Source organism: Botrytis deweyae (assembly GCF_014898535.1).
Source record: "Botrytis deweyae strain B1 chromosome Unknown BDEW_011, whole genome shotgun sequence".
NCBI classification, from domain to species: Eukaryota; Fungi; Ascomycota; class Leotiomycetes; order Helotiales; family Sclerotiniaceae; genus Botrytis; species Botrytis deweyae.
This window is the reverse complement of record NW_024066218.1, coordinates 1,121,163-1,140,699: the sequence shown is the minus strand read 5'-3', so window position 1 is coordinate 1,140,699 and position 19,537 is coordinate 1,121,163. Positions and strand designations below refer to the sequence as shown.

The 19,537-nt window shown below is 43.3% G+C and overlaps 6 protein-coding genes across 6 annotated transcripts; 5 read left to right on the top strand and 1 right to left on the bottom strand.

The window, feature by feature from the left end:
* Positions 1-1,914: 1,914 nt before the first annotated feature.
* EAE98_005800 (uncharacterized protein) lies at positions 1,915-2,874 on the top strand (the record flags this gene model as incomplete). The annotated part of the gene is made up of 2 exons (XM_038953422.1): positions 1,915-2,344; positions 2,402-2,874. 2 exons carry the CDS (start codon positions 1,915-1,917, stop codon positions 2,872-2,874), a joined length of 903 nt encoding a protein of 300 aa, XP_038810523.1.
* Positions 2,875-4,582: 1,708 nt separating this feature from the next.
* On the top strand, positions 4,583-5,032 carry EAE98_005799 (uncharacterized protein; the record flags this gene model as incomplete). Its single annotated transcript, XM_038953421.1, has 1 exon — positions 4,583-5,032. The coding sequence occupies one exon, from the start codon at positions 4,583-4,585 to the stop codon at positions 5,030-5,032; it is 450 nt and encodes a 149-aa protein (XP_038810522.1).
* Positions 5,033-7,230: 2,198 nt separating this feature from the next.
* EAE98_005798 (uncharacterized protein) lies at positions 7,231-9,243 on the bottom strand (the record flags this gene model as incomplete). Its single annotated transcript, XM_038953420.1, has 6 exons — positions 7,231-7,301; positions 7,375-7,542; positions 7,609-7,634; positions 7,692-8,947; positions 9,010-9,146; positions 9,201-9,243. 6 exons carry the CDS (start codon positions 9,241-9,243, stop codon positions 7,231-7,233), a joined length of 1,701 nt encoding a protein of 566 aa, XP_038810521.1.
* A 1,414-nt stretch (positions 9,244-10,657) lies between these two features.
* On the top strand, positions 10,658-11,314 carry EAE98_005797 (uncharacterized protein; the record flags this gene model as incomplete). The annotated part of the gene is made up of 2 exons (XM_038953419.1): positions 10,658-10,741; positions 10,862-11,314. 2 exons carry the CDS (start codon positions 10,658-10,660, stop codon positions 11,312-11,314), a joined length of 537 nt encoding a protein of 178 aa, XP_038810520.1.
* A 3,230-nt stretch (positions 11,315-14,544) lies between these two features.
* Positions 14,545-15,082, top strand: EAE98_005796 (uncharacterized protein; the record flags this gene model as incomplete). Its single annotated transcript, XM_038953418.1, has 2 exons — positions 14,545-14,654; positions 14,710-15,082. 2 exons carry the CDS (start codon positions 14,545-14,547, stop codon positions 15,080-15,082), a joined length of 483 nt encoding a protein of 160 aa, XP_038810519.1.
* Positions 15,083-18,777: 3,695 nt separating this feature from the next.
* On the top strand, positions 18,778-19,475 carry EAE98_005795 (uncharacterized protein; the record flags this gene model as incomplete). Its single annotated transcript, XM_038953417.1, has 3 exons — positions 18,778-18,806; positions 18,933-18,993; positions 19,083-19,475. 3 exons carry the CDS (start codon positions 18,778-18,780, stop codon positions 19,473-19,475), a joined length of 483 nt encoding a protein of 160 aa, XP_038810518.1.
* Positions 19,476-19,537: the final 62 nt, after the last annotated feature.

Genomic DNA, 19,537 nt, shown 5'->3' with positions numbered 1-19,537 from the left:
CGCAAGCCAAAATAGCTTTTCCATCCACACCTTCCTGTATCAGAATGTTACGGAGTTTCAAATCATTCACCGTTGGAGAACCTCCAGATCTTTGCTCCTGATATTATCGTGGAGTAAAGGCACCGTGAATCCATTACTCGGAGTATATCGCCATTTATGACAGTCTCCATTGTTTCCCTTGTCATACTACCATAAAAATAGCATATTCCAAAGATTTGTGAGGCCTGACATCTCTCTGAAGGAATGACAGATGTATTGCAGAAGCCGCAGTCGGTAAAGGAAAGATATGTTTGAAGACAAATTGAAGACTGGCTGGGTTCCAAATCCCCTGTTAGCAATGATGCTCTAAATATGGGCGAGGCGAGATTGTGGAGTGTTTTTGTACTGGTATCAATTTGAAGCCAAATGAGCAATCAATTGCCAGCTCCCACGAGACTTAGCATCGCATAAAGCCTACCCAACCAAGACTTTTGAAACCTAATCATGTAAGAACATTGGGCAATGATACTACTTAGTATCCATCTTGCTGGGGAAAAAATGAATTCCTAGACCCCGGGTTCGAATGCACTCAAATAACAGGCGAGATAATGGCATGCTTTGAACGTACAAAGATTCGAGATGTCATTTCCAACGAAATGCGCAAATTAGTTGCATTATTTCTCATTGCCGATAGCATGTTCAAATTCATCACTTGATGTTTTACCAAAGCAGTTCAGACATGTGAACAACTCCCTAAGCTCGCCTGCACAGATGTTTGCAAACTCCACCACGCTCTTGGCAGTTGATACATGGCGTATCTAATTATTCTCAGTGTGTTGAATCCATCGAGCTAATCCGTCACTGAGAATATAATTCGACCAGTGTTTATCGACATGTGTGAGCACAATTTAAAGACTTCTAGTACTGCTGAAGACAGAGAGGTGGGTGTTGTGGTGAAAATGGCTCAGAACGGTTACTCGATTTGCTAGCTTCGATCAATACACAAGCACAAGACGCTGGATCTAATGGATCGGATCTCAAGTTTAGCAAGTGGCAAGAATTGAAAGCGTGTTGCGCCTTACTTATGCCTGGCCCGCAGGTCTTGAGTGTGAGAAATGTAGCATATACCTACCTAGCATTACCTAAGTAGTCTAAACGTCATAGAGTGAGTGTATTGCAATTGCTCTTTCATACATTTTCCGAATACGACAATTCCGGACCCATTGAAGCAGTGGACAACCAATAACATGCTCCATTCATCCTATATCACATGACATTGAACACTCTGCAGGACCAGTGCAGGTAGATACTCAGTCATAGCCGCGCCAGGATCTGCTTGGAGCCGCTCTTGACTACATACTCAGGTTGAGTCTGTTATGCACGCACGACGTCGGCTTCCAAACAATTCATGTAATGTAATGAATGTAATGTGATGGTAATGTTGATGGCTTTATATGGGTTCAAAGTATATAAACGATATAAAATATATAAAACGTGATTAAGACGATAAAAACAAGAATGCATAGCTCCAACTCGGTATATATTGAAGATATACGGTAATAAATTTACCTAGGTAATTGAATCCCAATACCAATAATTGGTCGGGACCCGGCTACAAGTTTACGGGAATAACCTCACCCGCTTTTTTCCGTTTTTTGATTTGAATAAAACAATTTCTGATTGGTTCATCAGGTGAGGTAAGCGACTTTCGTCGGTATTTCGGTTCAAGAGCAGTTTCGCCTTCTCCACAACTTCTTAAATGCAATTGACAACTTTGTTCGTAATTTTGTCTTGATCCTTTGACATTTCAAACAAGGGCTCTCTCTCTCTCTATCTTACCATTGATACATACAACATTGTAATAATACTGAACTACCTTTCGAACCTATTCACCTTATCCAATTGATCCTGATATTCCAACTCCACTCCTCCATAATGGCTTCTCTCCGCACAAGTGCCCGCAGTGCACGCGCGATATTCGCCGCAGCACGACCAGCTTTCAGAACACAGATGCGAACGATGGCATCAGTCGACAGCTCAGCACCTCCAAGTCCTACCGTTTCTCCATCTCGTCCTGTGGAATCTGCTTCCAAGACTTCCACTGTCAAGGAACCTGCTGCCGACTCGGAGTCTTTGATCAAGACATTCAACATTTACAGATGGAACCCAGATGAGCCAACCAGCAAGCCCCGCATGCAATCGTATACCTTGGATCTCAACAAGACTGGACCTATGATGTTGGATGCGCTTATTAGAATCAAGAATGAGGTCGACCCTACCCTTACATTCAGAAGATCCTGCAGAGAAGGTATCTGCGGTAGTTGTGCAATGAACATTGATGGAGTAAACACATTGGCTTGTTTGTGTACGTTAATCATCCATTCGATATTGAAACACATTTGCTGACCATCAATTTCTACAGGCCGCATTCCAAGAGACGCTAAGCACGAAACGAAGATCTACCCACTACCCCACACCTATGTCGTCAAGGATATTGTTCCAGATTTGACACAATTCTACAAGCAATACAAGTCCATTAAGCCATATCTTCAACACACCGACCCAGCACCAGAAGGAAAAGAATACTTACAATCCAAGGAGGACCGTAAGAAGCTTGATGGTCTTTACGAATGTATTCTCTGCGCATGCTGCTCGACATCTTGCCCTTCCTACTGGTGGAACAGTGAGGAGTACTTGGGACCAGCTATTTTGTTGCAAAGTTACAGATGGCTTGCAGATTCCCGTGATCAGAAGAAGGAAGAACGTAAGGCAGCTTTGGATAACAGCATGAGTTTGTACAGATGTCACACCATTCTCAACTGCTCGAGGACATGTCCGAAGGGATTGAACCCTGGTTTGGCGATTGCGGAGATTAAGAAGGAAATGGCTTTTTAAGAAGTCTAAAATGATATCAATGCGGGGGGGACATGATGAAGTAGCATTTCAGCAATGGGTTGTGGTGTTTTGGACGGTTATTGCTAAGTCTATTTGTGTAGATAGGAAGTACAACATGAATTCATCAGCACAACTTTGGTTTTCCTTTTCAATCTACGACTGTTTGAAGATGACTAGGCCCTATCCGTTGGAACATAACTGCTACTTCATCCATTGTGAAAACATGCGCACTGTCTTTTTTGGGAAATTGCAGACTTCAATTATTGACTGTCAAGTCTGGATATTTTTCTCTTCATATTGAAATTTACTCATTTCATGGAGACTATTCAGCGGAAAGAGCACTGAAGGAAATGATTGTGAAGAGGACCCATGGATATGCCACGAAGTATGATAATGAAGGGTAAAATTCATCTTTATTGTGACTATTCCTAATAAGATATATCAGGAGTTCCTATTTTAGTCATGATGGACTTTAGATATCTGTATAGATTGTAGATGACCCCCCTGTGACTGCGTATCGTTTGTCTGTCTGGTGTATTTTTCTTCTCATGCTTGTATGTATGTTGTATGTTAGTCATAGTACAGGAAGAGACTATCATCTGCTACCCTGTGGTCTCCGCCGTCCACGGGATGTTTTTACAAACATTCTTACCTTCACTTACCTCCCTATATAAGTCTAGAATCACTTAGTTCGGAATGTATCAAAATTTGAATAGCAACCGAGACTCTGCTAATCGCCACCTACGCAGCACTTCTCGATAGACAGTGTACAGGAATTCTACGATGACCAAAGTAACAATCAGATTCACGCAAGTGGACGATCCTTCCCCGCCTGCAACCCTAGATTCGCAAGAATCATGGGATACACAGCGCGACTTGCCGTTTGTCCACCCCGATGATAGCCCCGCCGAAATCCTATGGAATTTCGTTGCGCAACTGATTGCAGAAAAACACGATTGCAGCGCGACGAGTGTCCTGATTCAAAGTATTGCCGTTACGTATTGGGTGGGGAGACTTGGGATGGCAGAGTGTCGGTTTGTTGATGCGGGGGCGTTGGGATTGAAATTGAAGGAGTTGGGGGGAGGGGCTTCGATGGTGGAGGTTTTGCATGTGGTTTATGGGATTGCTGGATCGTGAGATTTGGTAGTCGGGAGGGGGGTGGAGGATCTGTTGTGATGGGATGGGATCATAGCCCAAGTCTTACAGTCTTTCTACGCTATTCTGCGCAGTCGGATCTATCTCTGTTGGACATATGTACGGAGGCTTGGGATCTTGATGATGTTTATTGCTATACTTCGCTTAATGCCAATCTTCTTTAGCTCATAAGGTAAGATTCCCTTGTGTGTTCGAATTCGATTTCAAGAAGGGAGTTTTGTTGAGTCGTAGATGGTATGTCCTCAATGGTTGTGGAAATTTAGTCCATCATTGATCGTCTCCTATGAGTAAAGCAAATGAAATGGTGAAAATGCGAGATATTCATTGAAGCCAGGGTTGAAAGGCATGGAAAGCGGTGGGATTTTCCAAACAACCATTGACATCGAAATGTTGCTCTGCTTTTCATCTCCTAAGAATAGGTGAGTTCTTTAATCTCTCAAGCTAATAACTTGACCATATAAATGGGCTCCCCATCTCCATAAGTTCCAACATCATACACTGACCAGATCTACAATCTTGAAGCAAGAAAACCACACATTGCCAAACTTTCATCATGTCTATGGTCCTAGTAAGATTCGCTCGGCTCCCCACGCCACCTATGACTGTCAATCCAAGCAACGCCCGCGACTACGAACCCTGGTACGAAGCCATCCAGACCATATGGAATCCCTCTGTAACCGAAGCGTGGAACGCCCTCTCCAACAGCATCGAGTCTTCCATCCGCAACCACTACCGCCACTACGAGTACTGGAACTACAAGATCTGCAAGATAGAAATCAAGTGGAAGCTGGGCGCCGGCGAGAACGCCCCGCAGGTACTCTACGAGTATGGGGTTAACGATGAGTATTTGGAAGTGCATAAGGGACAGCATGAGAGGATTGTGACGGCGTTGACGCTGCAGAAGAGGGAGAGTGGAGATTTTATGTGTGTGACGTATCAGGCGGGGTCGTCGAGTCAGGGGCAGATGGGGACTGTTTCTTTCATGGAGTTGGAGAACGCTTGAGGGGGGGGGATTGGGAGGTTTATTGTCGGGTTTTGGTGAAGCCTGGAGGTGGAGGTGGGATGTGGGGGTATTGTGGAGGTTGGAGGGGAGGAGATTGGTTAATATTGCGTATTAGATGACTTCGTGGAATGAATCAGAATACAAGATACTTTGCGGATATGTAGGCACAAGTAATGGGGGAGGGAAGTGTACTGCGGCCCACGAATATATCATCAATCACTTGGCACTAGAGGAATGGTTTAGGAAAAGAGGAATGTATCGGTCATTATAGGAGGTGGACAACATGACCAGTGCACTCTCTTTTGAATTGGTGAACTCTGAACAAGCGAAATTTGTTTGAAGGGGTTCTTTTGCAGTGATCGGCAATATATTCATACTACCTTCCTCCTTTAGTCAAATAAACAGTTGAATGGATTCTGATTTCACGGTTGTGTTTCACATAATGACTTGCATGAATAAACATTACTCGTGATGCAAACATCTTTGCGATGGATGAATTATTGGATTAAAGACAACAGTGATGTATTTTTTGTTGTGAAGGAGCAAACAGTATAGCAATTCATGTGGATTTTTCAACCCAAAATAATTTTTGTATTTTATATTCACTTTCAAATCTTTCAACACACGCTAACGCTGTCGCGGATGAATTGAGCATCTCATTTGGTCTGGGAGATGGCAACACAACTCTAAAATAAATCAAATGCAACCCACCATTGAATCTCTGCATCTTCGAGAGATATTATAACCCTTTGAACAAAATCCCATCTTCCTGAAAGGACTTGATACCCCAAAGATGTTGGATATCAAAATCATGAAGATGGATTATTACTGCAATCTAAACCGCCAAAAACATACTCTGAAGCAACGAGTAACTTTGTAACATATGGAATACGTCAGAAAGGACTGTGACATTTTTGATAAAGTTTCCTTGCTCTTCTTTGACTTTGCATTCATGGAAAATGACTTGGGTTAGAGGACAGTGAGTTCAAGAAGAGTCAACCTGGTTTCAGACCTGCCTATTCTCGATAGACGGCGATAATATAAATTTGCTGAATTCGATCCTTTCCACAATTGGGGACCGTTGCGTTGCTTGTAATATCAACAACATCGCACTTCGGGGGGTCGGGGTTGGTTGGCAACTTCGTGGACAGGAAGTTAGACAACCTTTGGTAGGAATGAATCATAACCGCGTGGTGGAAATTGATAGTATTAGGCATAGACTGCGGACTGCATTGACCCTGATGTGTCTCATAGGCTTTGTCGAACATTTCCATATTTCGTATGAACACATAGCTCCTCCAGTGGTCAATAATTAAGAACATTGTGGCCTAGCATAGGACTTTAGGTTGAGGCTGTCTCGCAGAAAGTGGGGTGGAGAATGATATGAATCTAGAGAAATTAAATCTACTTGTGGTCTGATATGGATCATAGTGAAGCTGTTTTTATTCACGCAACACAACATTTGGTACTCCGACATCCTATATTTGGATTTGTACAATCAGCCCCTATGGAAATTGGACCGTTATGTCTGTCCGAGGTTTTGATATCTCCCAATTCATCTTTCAGCTAATTAAGCATGCCATCGCAGCATTCTACTCCACAAGCAGAAGAGGTGAAGCCCACAGAACAAACAAGAACAAAATATCCAATTGAAAGTAGTGCGAATTCTTTCGGTGTCTATATTCGATGTTGGCAATGTGATATCAGAGGTCCAAAGGGGAAGATTCGATTTTGGCAATAAGATATCAGAGGTCCAAAGAGGAACGATTCATCACTTGAAAAGACTGCCATTTAAGACATGTGTATCCGGATGAACCAGACCCTTGTCTGTGGTAATTGACTCTCACTTGAGACTTCTATGTATGGCATACAGAATTGACATAGAGTGGAAAAATGTAAGAAGAGAAATAAGTCAGACACGCCAGATGTATACTTAAGAACTGATGGCACGAATACATTTCCTACCAAGTTCAATCTTTCCAACAGGACACCCTTATATGGGTAAATTCAGAAAGAGGTTTAAACTCCCCTCCATATAACCATCAAAACATGAGCAGAATGTGGCATGCAAAGAGTAATTGGCATCCCGCATTTATCCAAGTTGTCAGATATCCGTTGGCGAACTTGAAACAAAATTCAACATCAAAGACATTAATTTGCTCTATTCTTACAGACCCGGATATTAGACCTCGTGTTGTTCACCTCAAACCCAAAAGTCCAAGGATATCATGCTTGTGAAAGAACGCCCGATTCCGCTTTCCGAATACATCTAGAGTAATTATCAGTAAGGTTTCTAGAAAATCATATTTGATGTTACTATTGAAGAACCAAATAGAACTTACACATTGGAACACTTAGCAGACAAATGCCAACCTGGATACTTGAAATGATCATAAAGGTATCATAAACGCCATTCTTAACAAGCCACTCGTATCCACTCCATGTGAGGCCAAAACTGAAGAAGTTCTTAAATATCAAAAGGCAAGTAAATGCTTCGATAGCGATGTCCCCTATATCAATTGTCAGAATCATGCATATCAGATTAGGGAAGGATAAATAAAAATGGGAAAACAAACTGTGCGCATCAACAATATAAAGAGAACTAAACATGTTAGCTAATCTATTCTGCAAGATTTAAAGCGCGGCAGAACAAGCTCACCTAGCCACAGCTCCAATGACCATTCCCATAACCTCTAAGCCAAAGAAGAAAATTGGCCAAAACCAGCCAAAATCCACTGGTCTATTTGCCGTAATCCCAAATCCATATAGCCCCGCGCACCCAAAGATAAACTGTGGAATCACCAATAAGATTCTGAATTCTGGCTCGTATATACCCTTGTTCTTTCTCGTCATATATTTGGCACTCCAATCAGAGAGAACACCCGCGACAATGAAGCCAAGAATCGCGCCGACGAACGCACCCGTATATGCATAACCAGTTTTGACTTCGTCCCAGAAAAGAGGAGGGCCAAGAAAGATTGCCGCAAGAATGATTCCAATGAAGACGGTCCAGCCAATAAGGGCCCCTTGAATAAGACAGGCCCAAAAGATTGCTGGTTGAAAAAACAGAGGGAATGGGCGCAAACAAAGTTTCCAGAAACTTTCATCGGAGTAGCGACCACTAAATGGCATGAGAGTGCTCCTGTAATTCGATTTACCTTTGCCATATGAAATGTGCGTTCTAGGTTTATCATGCGGGGACAAGCTACCATTACTATTTGCTGTGACGGTGGTTTCTGTCGTATTAGGTCCCCGAAGTATTTGTTCTAATTCATGACCTGGTTTCAATATAAATTGGTCTATTTCATCGGTAGATGCCAGATCGGTGTCAAAATGAAGAGGTCGTACATATGCGGTTTCGGGAACGAAAAAGATCACAAGTGGAAGACAAACTCCAACGAAGATAGCGACAAAGTAGAACGACCATGGCCAACCAATTGTATGGGTAATTTTACCAACTAGAATTGGTGTAAAGAAGCAACCACCAAACACTGCAAGGTTAGTCAAAGCCATACGTTTACCACGTTCATGAACAAAATATATATCGCCAACGGTAGCGTTGACTAAAGCTTCGAAGGGAGCTGTTCCTATCCCTTGGAATATCCTTGCCCAAACCAGACTTGCGTAAGATTTGGAAGCACCTCCCCAAGCACTTGAGAAAATCAAGATGACCGTCCCAAGAAGGAATTGATGTCTCTTGCCCCATATTCTAGCCGACGGTATGTAGAAGATTCCAACAGCTCCTACGCCCATCAGATAGTACCCCGTCAGAATCGCAATCTCTGTAAATGGTAACTCGAAATGCAATGACAGAGTTAGGGTATTCGCAGCGAGGATAGGACCCAGACAGGTTGCGAATATCGAAACGACTGAGAGGACCAGGAGGATAACATCGCGCTTCCATAATGGCCAATTCTAAATACCATTGAAGGAATCAGTAAGAGACATGTCTCCCCGTGTTGGATAGAAGACTATACCAGTGGATCCCTGGGGTCATCGCTGGGTTGCGGGACGAGAATGATAGGAACAGGACCCGATGTATCACACTTCAAGCCGGCAGATGCAGCACTTGCGACTTGGGGTCTTTCCGGGTCATCAAAATATCTAGTGGTGCCTTGGAACAATCAGTACAAAGCAAATTTCCGATCCAAAAAGGGAGAAATCCTACCAGGAACATGTTCCATCCTATCCTCTAGAATAAGCATCCCCATCTTTGATAGATAAGAAAGGTCTCTTGTTCATGAATGTAAGTCCAGCAGCGAAATGGTTTGTACTGGTTGGGCTTAGTGATGGGAAGTCCTTCCGTCCTACTCTCGCGATAATTTGGTATCCATTCCTAGATACTTTGGTTGTGCTTACGGACAAGGCTGGAATTGGAAATGCGATAGGTGATACGATTATAACTTATTATTATTGGGGGTTCATGGGAGATGTTTGGGGCTAGTGCTGTGGCTAAAATGGTTATCGGCTAATGAGATTATTCATTCGGTAGAGCTGGACTGGAGAACCTAGCACGTGCCTAGGTAGTAAGCTTAAGATCAATTGATATTATGATCAGCCAAAAAAGGGTCAGAGTGGCTCGAGAATGCTTGCGGGGAACCTTGAACATGGATGGGGTTGTCATCCCTACCTAGGTAGTAGGTATAGCTAAGCTCCCAAGTTACTTTCCAGCTATTCAGGTGGACAAAGGACAAGAAAGAAAAGGAAGAGGAAAAGTGCATTGCTTGGTAGATAGATAGATAGATAGATAGGGGGGTGATCTAATAGAAAATCAATGGTAAACAAAAACAGAACTAATTATACCGTTAATATCGACAATATCTATGCAATTTGGCTATTTGAATAGACACTGTCTTGAAGAATTTAGGAGCAATTGTTAAAGGGTATATTTGGAATGAGACCTATCAACAAGATGTGAAAGCAATGATTCACTTACTACCGGTAGTCTGTTGCATGGGTAGACTCAATATTGACCACAAATAGAAAAGACTACCTACTATCTATTCACCTAGCAGGTAGCTATCTAGTACAGATAAGGCAGTATTGATATAGCTGGAGAGCTACTCATTCAAGTCTTGCAATTACCATCTTATCTTGTTAGCGAGGTACTTATACTTTGCCAAAACTTTATATAAACTTTAGGGTTGTATATGAAAAATACGAACCTAGAGCCAGGAGATACTGGTAATTGAAAGTTCAACCGTGATGACCTTCATTTCTTAATTTTCTATTTATCCGTTCAACAATAAGAAAAGAAATCAGTTAACTCGTGAATTCCTCAGTATAGCTGCGATTGTCATTTTGAGTTTGTTGTACAAAAAGGTTTTAGCAGGGGCGGTGCCGATGCCAATGTTGCTTCCCAGACGCGAACTGCAAGTCGTGCCAATCGCGAAATGGTATGGTGGTGGCTTGCACAACTTGTACTCTGTATGGCTTGATTTTATTTAAACCTGAATGCTACCTCCTCTTTGAGAGAGAGACAGTGATATTCAGAGTTCTCTTGAATCCCAAGGTCATCCATCTTTCAACCCAGTCTGCGCCAATTTACTCTCATTTTGCCAAACCAACTCAATCAATTCGACAACTCCCTCATTGAACCATCTATCGTCGTCCCTTTTCGAAAACATGAAGATTAATTCCGTCGTGATTGCCATCACCACAGTGCTCGCAGGTTTCACCTCGGCACAGAATGGACTCCCAACCTGTGCAGTGAGTTTGGATAAGCTTTCCTTCCCATCGTTATACCAATCGCCCTTATCTCTGGTTCAGCCGTGTGTCAATATGTTGTGCATCATGAAGCCAGCTTACTGATATCAATATTCCATGTAGCAATCGTGTGTTACCCAGTACACGACGGGCTCTCAAATCGCTGGTTGCGCCAGCCTCGACATCGCCTGCATTTGCTCAAACTCTTCATTCCTGAGTGGCATCGCGTGTTGCTTGGCTGACGCTTGTGATTCCGAGGATGAGCAGACTGCAGTTGCTTATGCCCAGAATCTATGTAGAACTTCGGGCGTAACCAATTTACCATCAGTAGTGTCGTGCGTATCGTCCGCTAGCTCAACCTCGTCCGGCGCAACAAGCAGTGCGACTGGAGCGACAGCCACAACAACTTCAGGTTCAACTACAGCTTCGGGAACGGGCACAAGTTCGTCAAATACAGCAACTGGATCCTCGACTTCTGCGTCAGCTTCTGCCACAAGTAACGCGGGACTTCAAAAGGAAATTGGTGCTGGAGCTGGCTTGCTTGGTGGATTGGCAGTCATAGTCGGTTTGTTGTAAGAGATTACACAGCATATGACAAAGGGGTGTGGGCGGGATTGCTTCTGATTCTGCAAGCATGATACGTTGACATACGGGGTCAAATCTAGGTTTGTGGAGCATAGTCCGGTGGTTTTGTTATATTAAATAATTGGTACCTGAGACCAAAGCACCTGCTTCTCGGAAGACAACTGGGGCTTTTCAGGGATAGGAAGAAGGCTGCCGAGTTAGTTCACTTCTAGTTTTCCACACATAATACATTATTTCCATGCTTCCAGAAGCTGAATGAATGAATAATGCTCATGTCAATTCGCAAAAGAAAGAGCGACTGTCCCTTCAAGGTTCTCGAAACATGATCACGGATAGTGAAATTTTGAGATCGTCTAGATAAATCTCCTGTAGCTTTCGGAATTCTCCGCCGCTCTTCCCGACATTGACATCGAGATTCAAATCTCTTACATAAGTAGGGCACTTTCAATGTTCTAACTTCTCACTTCAAAACCCGGAAGTTCGTTGCACCTTGCAATGCTAGGATTAGATTCTTCAACCAGACCGGCGGGTCCATAATATCAGTCGTTCGAACGGCTTCTTTACCGAAATGACCAGGAACACTATGAGGATACTGAACGTATTCCCGGGGATTGAAATGAGTCTAGAGTCTCGACCTGGGGAAACAACCTCGGAGGCTCGGTTCTGTGATCTTGCATGAAGCATACCCAGTCCCGTCCTCGATTGAAGAAATCTGAAAGAGTGAGACGATGATGAGAGGGACGGGACGTGTGTGTTTATGGCATAGAGACGATTAGATTAGATGACTTTCGGCATATGCTGATGCTGATACTGATACATTCCGTGAATTAAAGATTACTCTAATACATACAGTGCATACTGCTCAACCGTGGACAGGGGAGAGTAGCCGATATGCCAGCCTTTCCAAACTGTCAATGTCCTCGTGCCACATAGATGAATTCCCCGATAATTGCAAAATTTGATCGTACTGGGGTAAGATTGACATGTCACTGTTGTCACGTCCCCTGGTTCCCGAATGCGAGCTTGGTATTGGTAGTGCTGGGAGACAGCTGTCCTTGAATCTATAATTCCCTATACATATCAGACGAGAATCCGCTTTGACCTGTAAATAAATCCAGTTAAGTGAACATGATGTAGTTTCAGCTTGGACCTCTTTTTTATCCAACGGTGAGATGAAGCAAGGCAAAGGACCTAGGTGCACCAGTGAGGACGGGTAGTAAAGGTATCACCGATGAGGTTATTTAGCTCCTTGGGACTTTTTCATGTCCTGTATTACTGTGTATGTCTATTCAAAGTGATCGCATGTGACCTTGAGCTGGTTTCGGCACTTGCTATTTTTACACTTGCAAAAACCTCGGGAATCATTACAAGTGGACAATTTTGAGGACATTTTCTTATCATACATTTACTTCTTCCCTTGGCATTCTTTGAAATCCTGTCCCGAGAAATTAGTAGCAGCAAGACAGCAACGATCCTGCGGCCCCATGTATGAAATCTGGTTCCACAAGCCCTCCTTAGACTTTTGCAATTATATCGCCGTCGAGCCGTTTACATGGGTGGGTGGGTTCCTTGGGGCTCGGGGTAGAAATAGATAGGATCCATAGGGCACAGACTTGCTTGCATTGAGCAAATAATTGCTTTTGCCCTTCGATATCTCGGTTCCCCTTCATCAAATCGATTTGAGATTTGGTGGTAGCATGGTGTGTGAGATCTGAGTAGATCGTGATCGAAGAGCACGGTAGAGAATACGCAAATAGGAGATTTTGGCGAGATAAGATAGGGACGCGTGCTTAGATCTAGTGCAGTACAGACGACTTCTGGAATAAATTATTGAATCCACGATCCTATAGGAGGTCCCATTTGGATAATCCCCGGTTTGCAATGTCCTTGTATTTTCTTGTGGAGTACACGTTTGAGCAGTACTACGGAGTAGATGTATAGGGATGTCTACTCTGAAAGGATTTTCAATCATCTAGGGAAGGCTAAAGTGACATTCGGCTAGGTTTGGGGGAGATGAACAACCATATTACCATATTTGATCATTCTCAATGTTTTTTCTCAAGTATTGGAGATATTAGCTAGATGCTTTTGTCGAACAGATGTCTGTATTCGTCAGCCTTTCTAGCCCTTTCCGTCCTTGTAAGACTTTCTGTAATCGGAGCAATGGGAAGATCTCATAATCTATCTAGGTATTGATATGTGCCGATGGATGTATTGACTCTCAGAAAGGGAAATTGTTTCTTTCGTACAAGATGCCTTTTGCTTTTCATCGCCCCCAAAGTTCAAAGCCCCCATCCGTACAGATATGCATGTATACATACATACATACATACATACATGCCTAGTACATGTACACACACATCAAATCGTTATTGAGAATTGGTTATTGACATGGTTCCACCAGGATTAGATCCAAGAAATCACGGACCTTGCGCTACTTTTTTTTTCAACGCCATGTCACGGACACACATCTCTCAAGCTGCGACTTTCACTCAAAAGTTCCCAAAATGCTTCGCACAACACCGCACCAGTTAATTTATCTAACAGACACAACCAAATCTCACACGGGCATACCCTGTCCAGTTCCCACGTCTCTTAAATCGGATCCTCCCACATGATCCACATTTCCAACAGCCCCCAATGCCCATGAACTATGGATGGTAGGTGCAAAGTCCCAATATGGCGTCTGATACATACCAGACAGTCGCCTTTCCCACGCTCATCTGCCCGGTACCCGGTACGGATGCTCGTTGTATCTCTCTTTGCCTGTGGATGTTTGGGTACGCGGCGCACCATCCCACCAGGGGTTACGGGTGTGAAGCTTTGATTCAAATGGCATACCGAGCCCTCCCCGCTGGCAGCGCATATCATCCGTTCGCATCCGCAACTTTAGAGTAGGTATATGGTATCATCATTCGTTTCTTTCTTTACTTCTTGACTCTTGAGTTTGCATCTATCGTGTACAGGTTACAATATCACAGTTGTACTCAAGATCCAACACAGTCACCAATTTGTCTCTGCTCAGACACCATTTTGACATTGGTGGCTACAACTTTCCCTTACTTTTCTCATTAATTACCTTTCCGTGACGCCTTCATACTTGTTTACATTCTGTTGCTTTTTCAAACAGTGTGACAGGGAAGGTTCAGGTGATATATCCACAACTATTCTTTTCATTATATTTCAGCCTCAAGAAGTTTCGGCAGTGGATATATAAAGGTATGAGATTCTCCCTGACTCGTACTTGTCCGATATCAACTTCACACTCGCATTCCAACTCGAGCTTCATTGAAGTTATACCTCACGTCACTATTTCCCCTAGCCCCACCTAGTACGTATGCTACCTACTCCTCCAACCCTTTTCGCCATACTGACCTATACCTAAGCCATCCTCAAAATACACCATTCTCTTCAGAACCATGTGCGAATACACAAGGAACTACTACATCTACACTTCATGTATCGATCCCGGAGCTCACTACTTCTCAACCTCCATCGACGGAAGCAAAGAACGCCAATGTGCAAAGGGGCCCCATGAACGATACATTGTCGTGCCCGGGCATTGCCCTTTATGCTCATGAACGTCGACGTCATCACCAATCCTCCGGAATCTCTATGAGGTTCCACATATCACATTCGACTTCACGTACCATGATTGACACTTTTATTTCGCGTTTGACCTTGCACCAATACCCCCAACATCACATGGCAGGATTTTGGACGATTTTCTTCCGAAACAAATTCCGGGCATCAACATAGCACTTCAGCGAATCGATGTACTTCTTTATTAGGCGAGCTTTTTTTGAGCAGGGTGTTCGGGAAAAGCTATGGGATGGGTTTCATTTTGAATTTGGGGATATATATTTGTCACCGATGGAGTTTTATTGGTCAATTTTGCTTCTCTTGTATCGTCAACGGCTAGGGAAAAAAAACATGGAAAGAGCTGGATCTCAGGTATTTGCAAAAGCAAGGGACGAAGGAGCACATTTAGCGATCAACAGCATGGGATTTTTATTCATTGAGAAGCAAGGGAAAGGTTCAGCTTCGGTGCATACACAGATACACAATTTCTGATTACAGGCTTCATCCAAGTCTCCATTCATATTCAAATATAATATTTTAACCAATGTCCATCTTCAAAGTCCGAATTTCTGGTGGGCGAGATTTTCTTTTGATAATTCTAGTCGAGTACCTTACATTAGTGTCCGCATATGTGGCTGTCTACGAGCCAGTTATACAGCATGATTTCTGTTCGAGCCACGAACGCTGCGACGATCCTCGCCATGCTAAAGCGAAGATCGGGAGAATCGAGCCGAATTAAATGTAGAAGTATTGATAATCACATGGATGATATCTTTGGGGGTGCAAAAAGCAATCAACGCGTTCTTAAAAATACGACATATCTCCTTTTAGTCATTCCGGCACCGAACACCACCTGGGCACCGCGTGTTCACGGCTAAGTTTGTACGTATTGACTGTTTCTTCTTTCCCAATCAGTACGATGAAGCTTTGGCAGTCTTCTGGACACAGCTTCATCTTCATGGCGTGAACTAGCTTGACATCAAGCTCAAAGCCTCCTCACATGAAGATTTTTCTTCTCCAAATATGGGGACCCCCTTTGAATTCTAAGGGTAATTGGGGGGACCCACGGGGATCAGATCTGACAAATCGAAACTTAAAAAGACAGTTTTTTTTTGCTTTTTAACTCTCCTATAATGTTGAGGAGGTTGTTCCTCAGCTGAAACGTAAATGTGAGGGATGTATATATGTAATATGTATGTAAGCACTGTACGATATATGGTGAGGTAACCGAGTTCTTCAGCCGTGGATTTGGAACGAGGAAGAGGAAGCGGGAGGCTGAAAAGAATGGATCACCAGATGGATGGAGAGACAGGGGATGGAAGATCCCCCACTTCGATTCTTCTGGATGGATGTGGGGGTTTGGCGGATAAATATTTACTAGGTGTGGATATCAAAAATTACTTACAGAGGTAGTACGTATGTTCCATTGATTTTTATCGCTCGATATTAGTCTTCTATATTGCGGGTAGGATGTATCTGTCGTAAGGTTACTATCGTGGCTTCAACATGTATGATGCGATCATTGCAATGGAGTGTGTGCACGGGGTTGTACTCGTGCCAATGCGACTTGTATGAAGATCATTCGAAACGACGTATGGGTCTGCACCATCTCGAAGTTGTTTGAGAGGTATGTTATACATACCTAGCTAGGGACTTCGTGTGATCGTATGGTATTCTATGTGGATATGAATGTGTACTGCGGTGTTGATGGGTTTGATACAGGACGGCTCAAGTGTTCTCGCCTTCCTCAAACCTCGGGTAGAGGGAATTCAAGGATGTATTGTTGACTTGATGAACGGTATGATGTATCGTTATACTTTTTTCCACGTCAAAGCAAGGATTTCTTCAAGCGCACTACTATCAGAGTGCATCATTCTATCACGGATGTGGCTCAATAGTTGCATCGGCGATAAGTCGTGGGAAGCTAGAACATTCATTGATGCTTGGTCCCCTTCAAGGCCGTTAAGAAAGACATTTTATCCACAAACTCTATTCAACACTGTTAGGCACTTATGATGATACCGGTACCGAGCCCTTCCAGTTAAGGGCAACGTCTGTGCTTCAGTATTTTATCAGAAAAAAGAGCCGACGGAGCAAGTCCTATGGCTTGATCCTGACAGACAAGCTCTTTGCTACAGAAATCAGCTAGAAATGTTCAATTGATTGCAAAATGAACAATTTCCGAAGCTACCGAGGCAGGGATAGCGCATTTGCTTTGACATCGGCATATACAACTGTTAGACTTGGCAAGTAGTAGTAGTCCTTCTGGTTACATACAATCCAGTGATGCCAATCCGTGTAATCAGATGTTCGAGCCGCATTCAAAAACCTTACAATGATTATCTTCCAGTTTTTGCACGTCTCCTGTCTATTCCTATCGCCACAAGCGAGTAAACGCCGACCGAACTCGCAAATTACGAGTTCAGTCGTAATCTGCCATCTTAGCGTGATGCCAAACGCTTTGAAGTTTGAACAGGTGCTAGCCTTGAACTCAACAGGGCTTCCACATGTACCTCGAAACTTTAATTGAACCCCGAAGTCTAGACACGGGATGATACACATTTCGAAGTTCAGCCGTTCGCGACGGTTTGTTCCGTACCGTGACAGTGGGCTCGTCCCGCAATTGACCCCTCAAATCATCGGTTCCTGATATTGGGTGTACCTTCTTAATGCGGAACTCTTTCTGGCGCTTTTTATGAAGCTATCTTGGTGTGAATGAAAGTGTGTACAAACCGAAATCACCGAAATCGATGAATCGTCAAAAATGTTTCTTTCCAGATGTAGATTTTGTTAACAAATCTTTTCTGAGTTTAGAAAAAACTTGACACATACATAAACTGTTAGCTTCCGAACCATTCGATGCTTGGTTCTAGATGGGAATATGTGTTGATTAATTAACCAAAGAATTTTGAAGACGATGTTTGATTCGAATGTGCACTCAATCTCGGCTACGCCGAAGCTATCACTTATGGCCCCTGCATCAACATCATGTCTCCACGGATGTATCACTGCTTTTGCGGCCCAAAAGTATGTAACTCGACGCTAAGAAAACTTGGTCGGTCTTATAGACTATAGTTCAACGTCTTATTTCCATCTAACTTCAGAGTCGCATACTCTGCTGGCCACCCAAGTATGCTCATGGTGTGGTGTAACTCTCTTGGAGCTAATCGCATCAAAGAAACTCGTCTACGATTCTCAATGCAAAGCAAGTATCTTGATGACATCGCACAGAATGTTTGATACATTTTAGACCATATCTTAAGATTCATTATGACAAGGCTCATTGATAAATTGAGGGTCTTATTTGTGTTAGGAGATCCGGTTATCCGGATTGACACCATTAATACAAGGACTGGTCTTCAATGTTTGAAAAGCTAGGATTTTTTTTGAATATATTTCACTCTAAGAATCCACTATCGGCTTGCAATAGACATTTCCATGGACTGGGGCGGGGGGTAGAAAGGACCAGTGTCCCCTCAATCTAGAGATACTTGAGAATTCAACACGAAGCCCCAGTGGGGGTACGTATAGCAAAGTTTTGGGTCAAATTGCAAATAGAAATCCATGAAGCTTGACTCTCGGAGCTTTCGGACGACGTGGAATCTGGAGTACAGTTTTGAGAAATCCCCACAGAAGAAAGAGGATTGGGGTTTGCGTGGAGGTCTCGAAGCAGATTAAAGGAGACAGGATGGCGAACATCGAACACATCTGCAAATATATGATTTCTTGCGATGAAAGAACAAGTGTGAATATAATTTCCAAGCTAGTGCTGATTTAAAAACTATAACCCTCTTTACGTCAATAAAAACAAAAAAACAAGGGCTGAAAACTTTCTCAAGCTGAGTTGCTACACTTGGCAACGCTAGTCACAGATGTCAGATCAAAGACCTCGAGGTCATGTGTAGGTATTTACCATCCACATAATCCCACCATGCCACGTATCCGGGCACGTTTCTCTTTCTTCTCCTTTCCTACTCTTCCACCTTTCTTTTTCGGCTAGAAATCGCAGAGAAAATGTTCTCTATAGCGCCGTGCCGGTAACCGAGCCGTCTCAACGACGCCCGTCCTGGCTGAAGAAAGCAAGTGAGGTAAGTCAGCTGAGTTTTCCACACATACAGAAGATAGGATATCTACCCGCACTCTCCCAGCACAAAAGAAGCATAGAAACTGTGTACAGCTTCAAGATTTGTGGCTTTGGGGCGGGAACGTAGACACTGAGGCTTTGTTTCTTCTACCTACCTACGCATCAAATCCCCCAAAACATTCACGTGTCGTCTTGGGTGCTAGTACACCATCTCATCACATTCCATATCATATCATCATCCGTGCAAACACCAATCACAATATCCAACAACCCCAGCAACCAACCAGCCGAACCATGACAGTCACGTTACACAGCTCTCCATCAAGCTATCAAGTGTATCAGTATCAAAATCAAGCACAACACGCCATGTGGCTGGAGCAGCGGCAAGTTTGCCCTACCATGCACAAATCAACGCAATTCATCATTGTTCAACCCAAAATACTCAAAATCAATCATATTGGGATCATGGGCTGGAAGATCAGATGACACGTTGACTTCTTTAACTCGCCAAGTGCATAATTCGGGATGACAGGTTAGGTACACCTTCA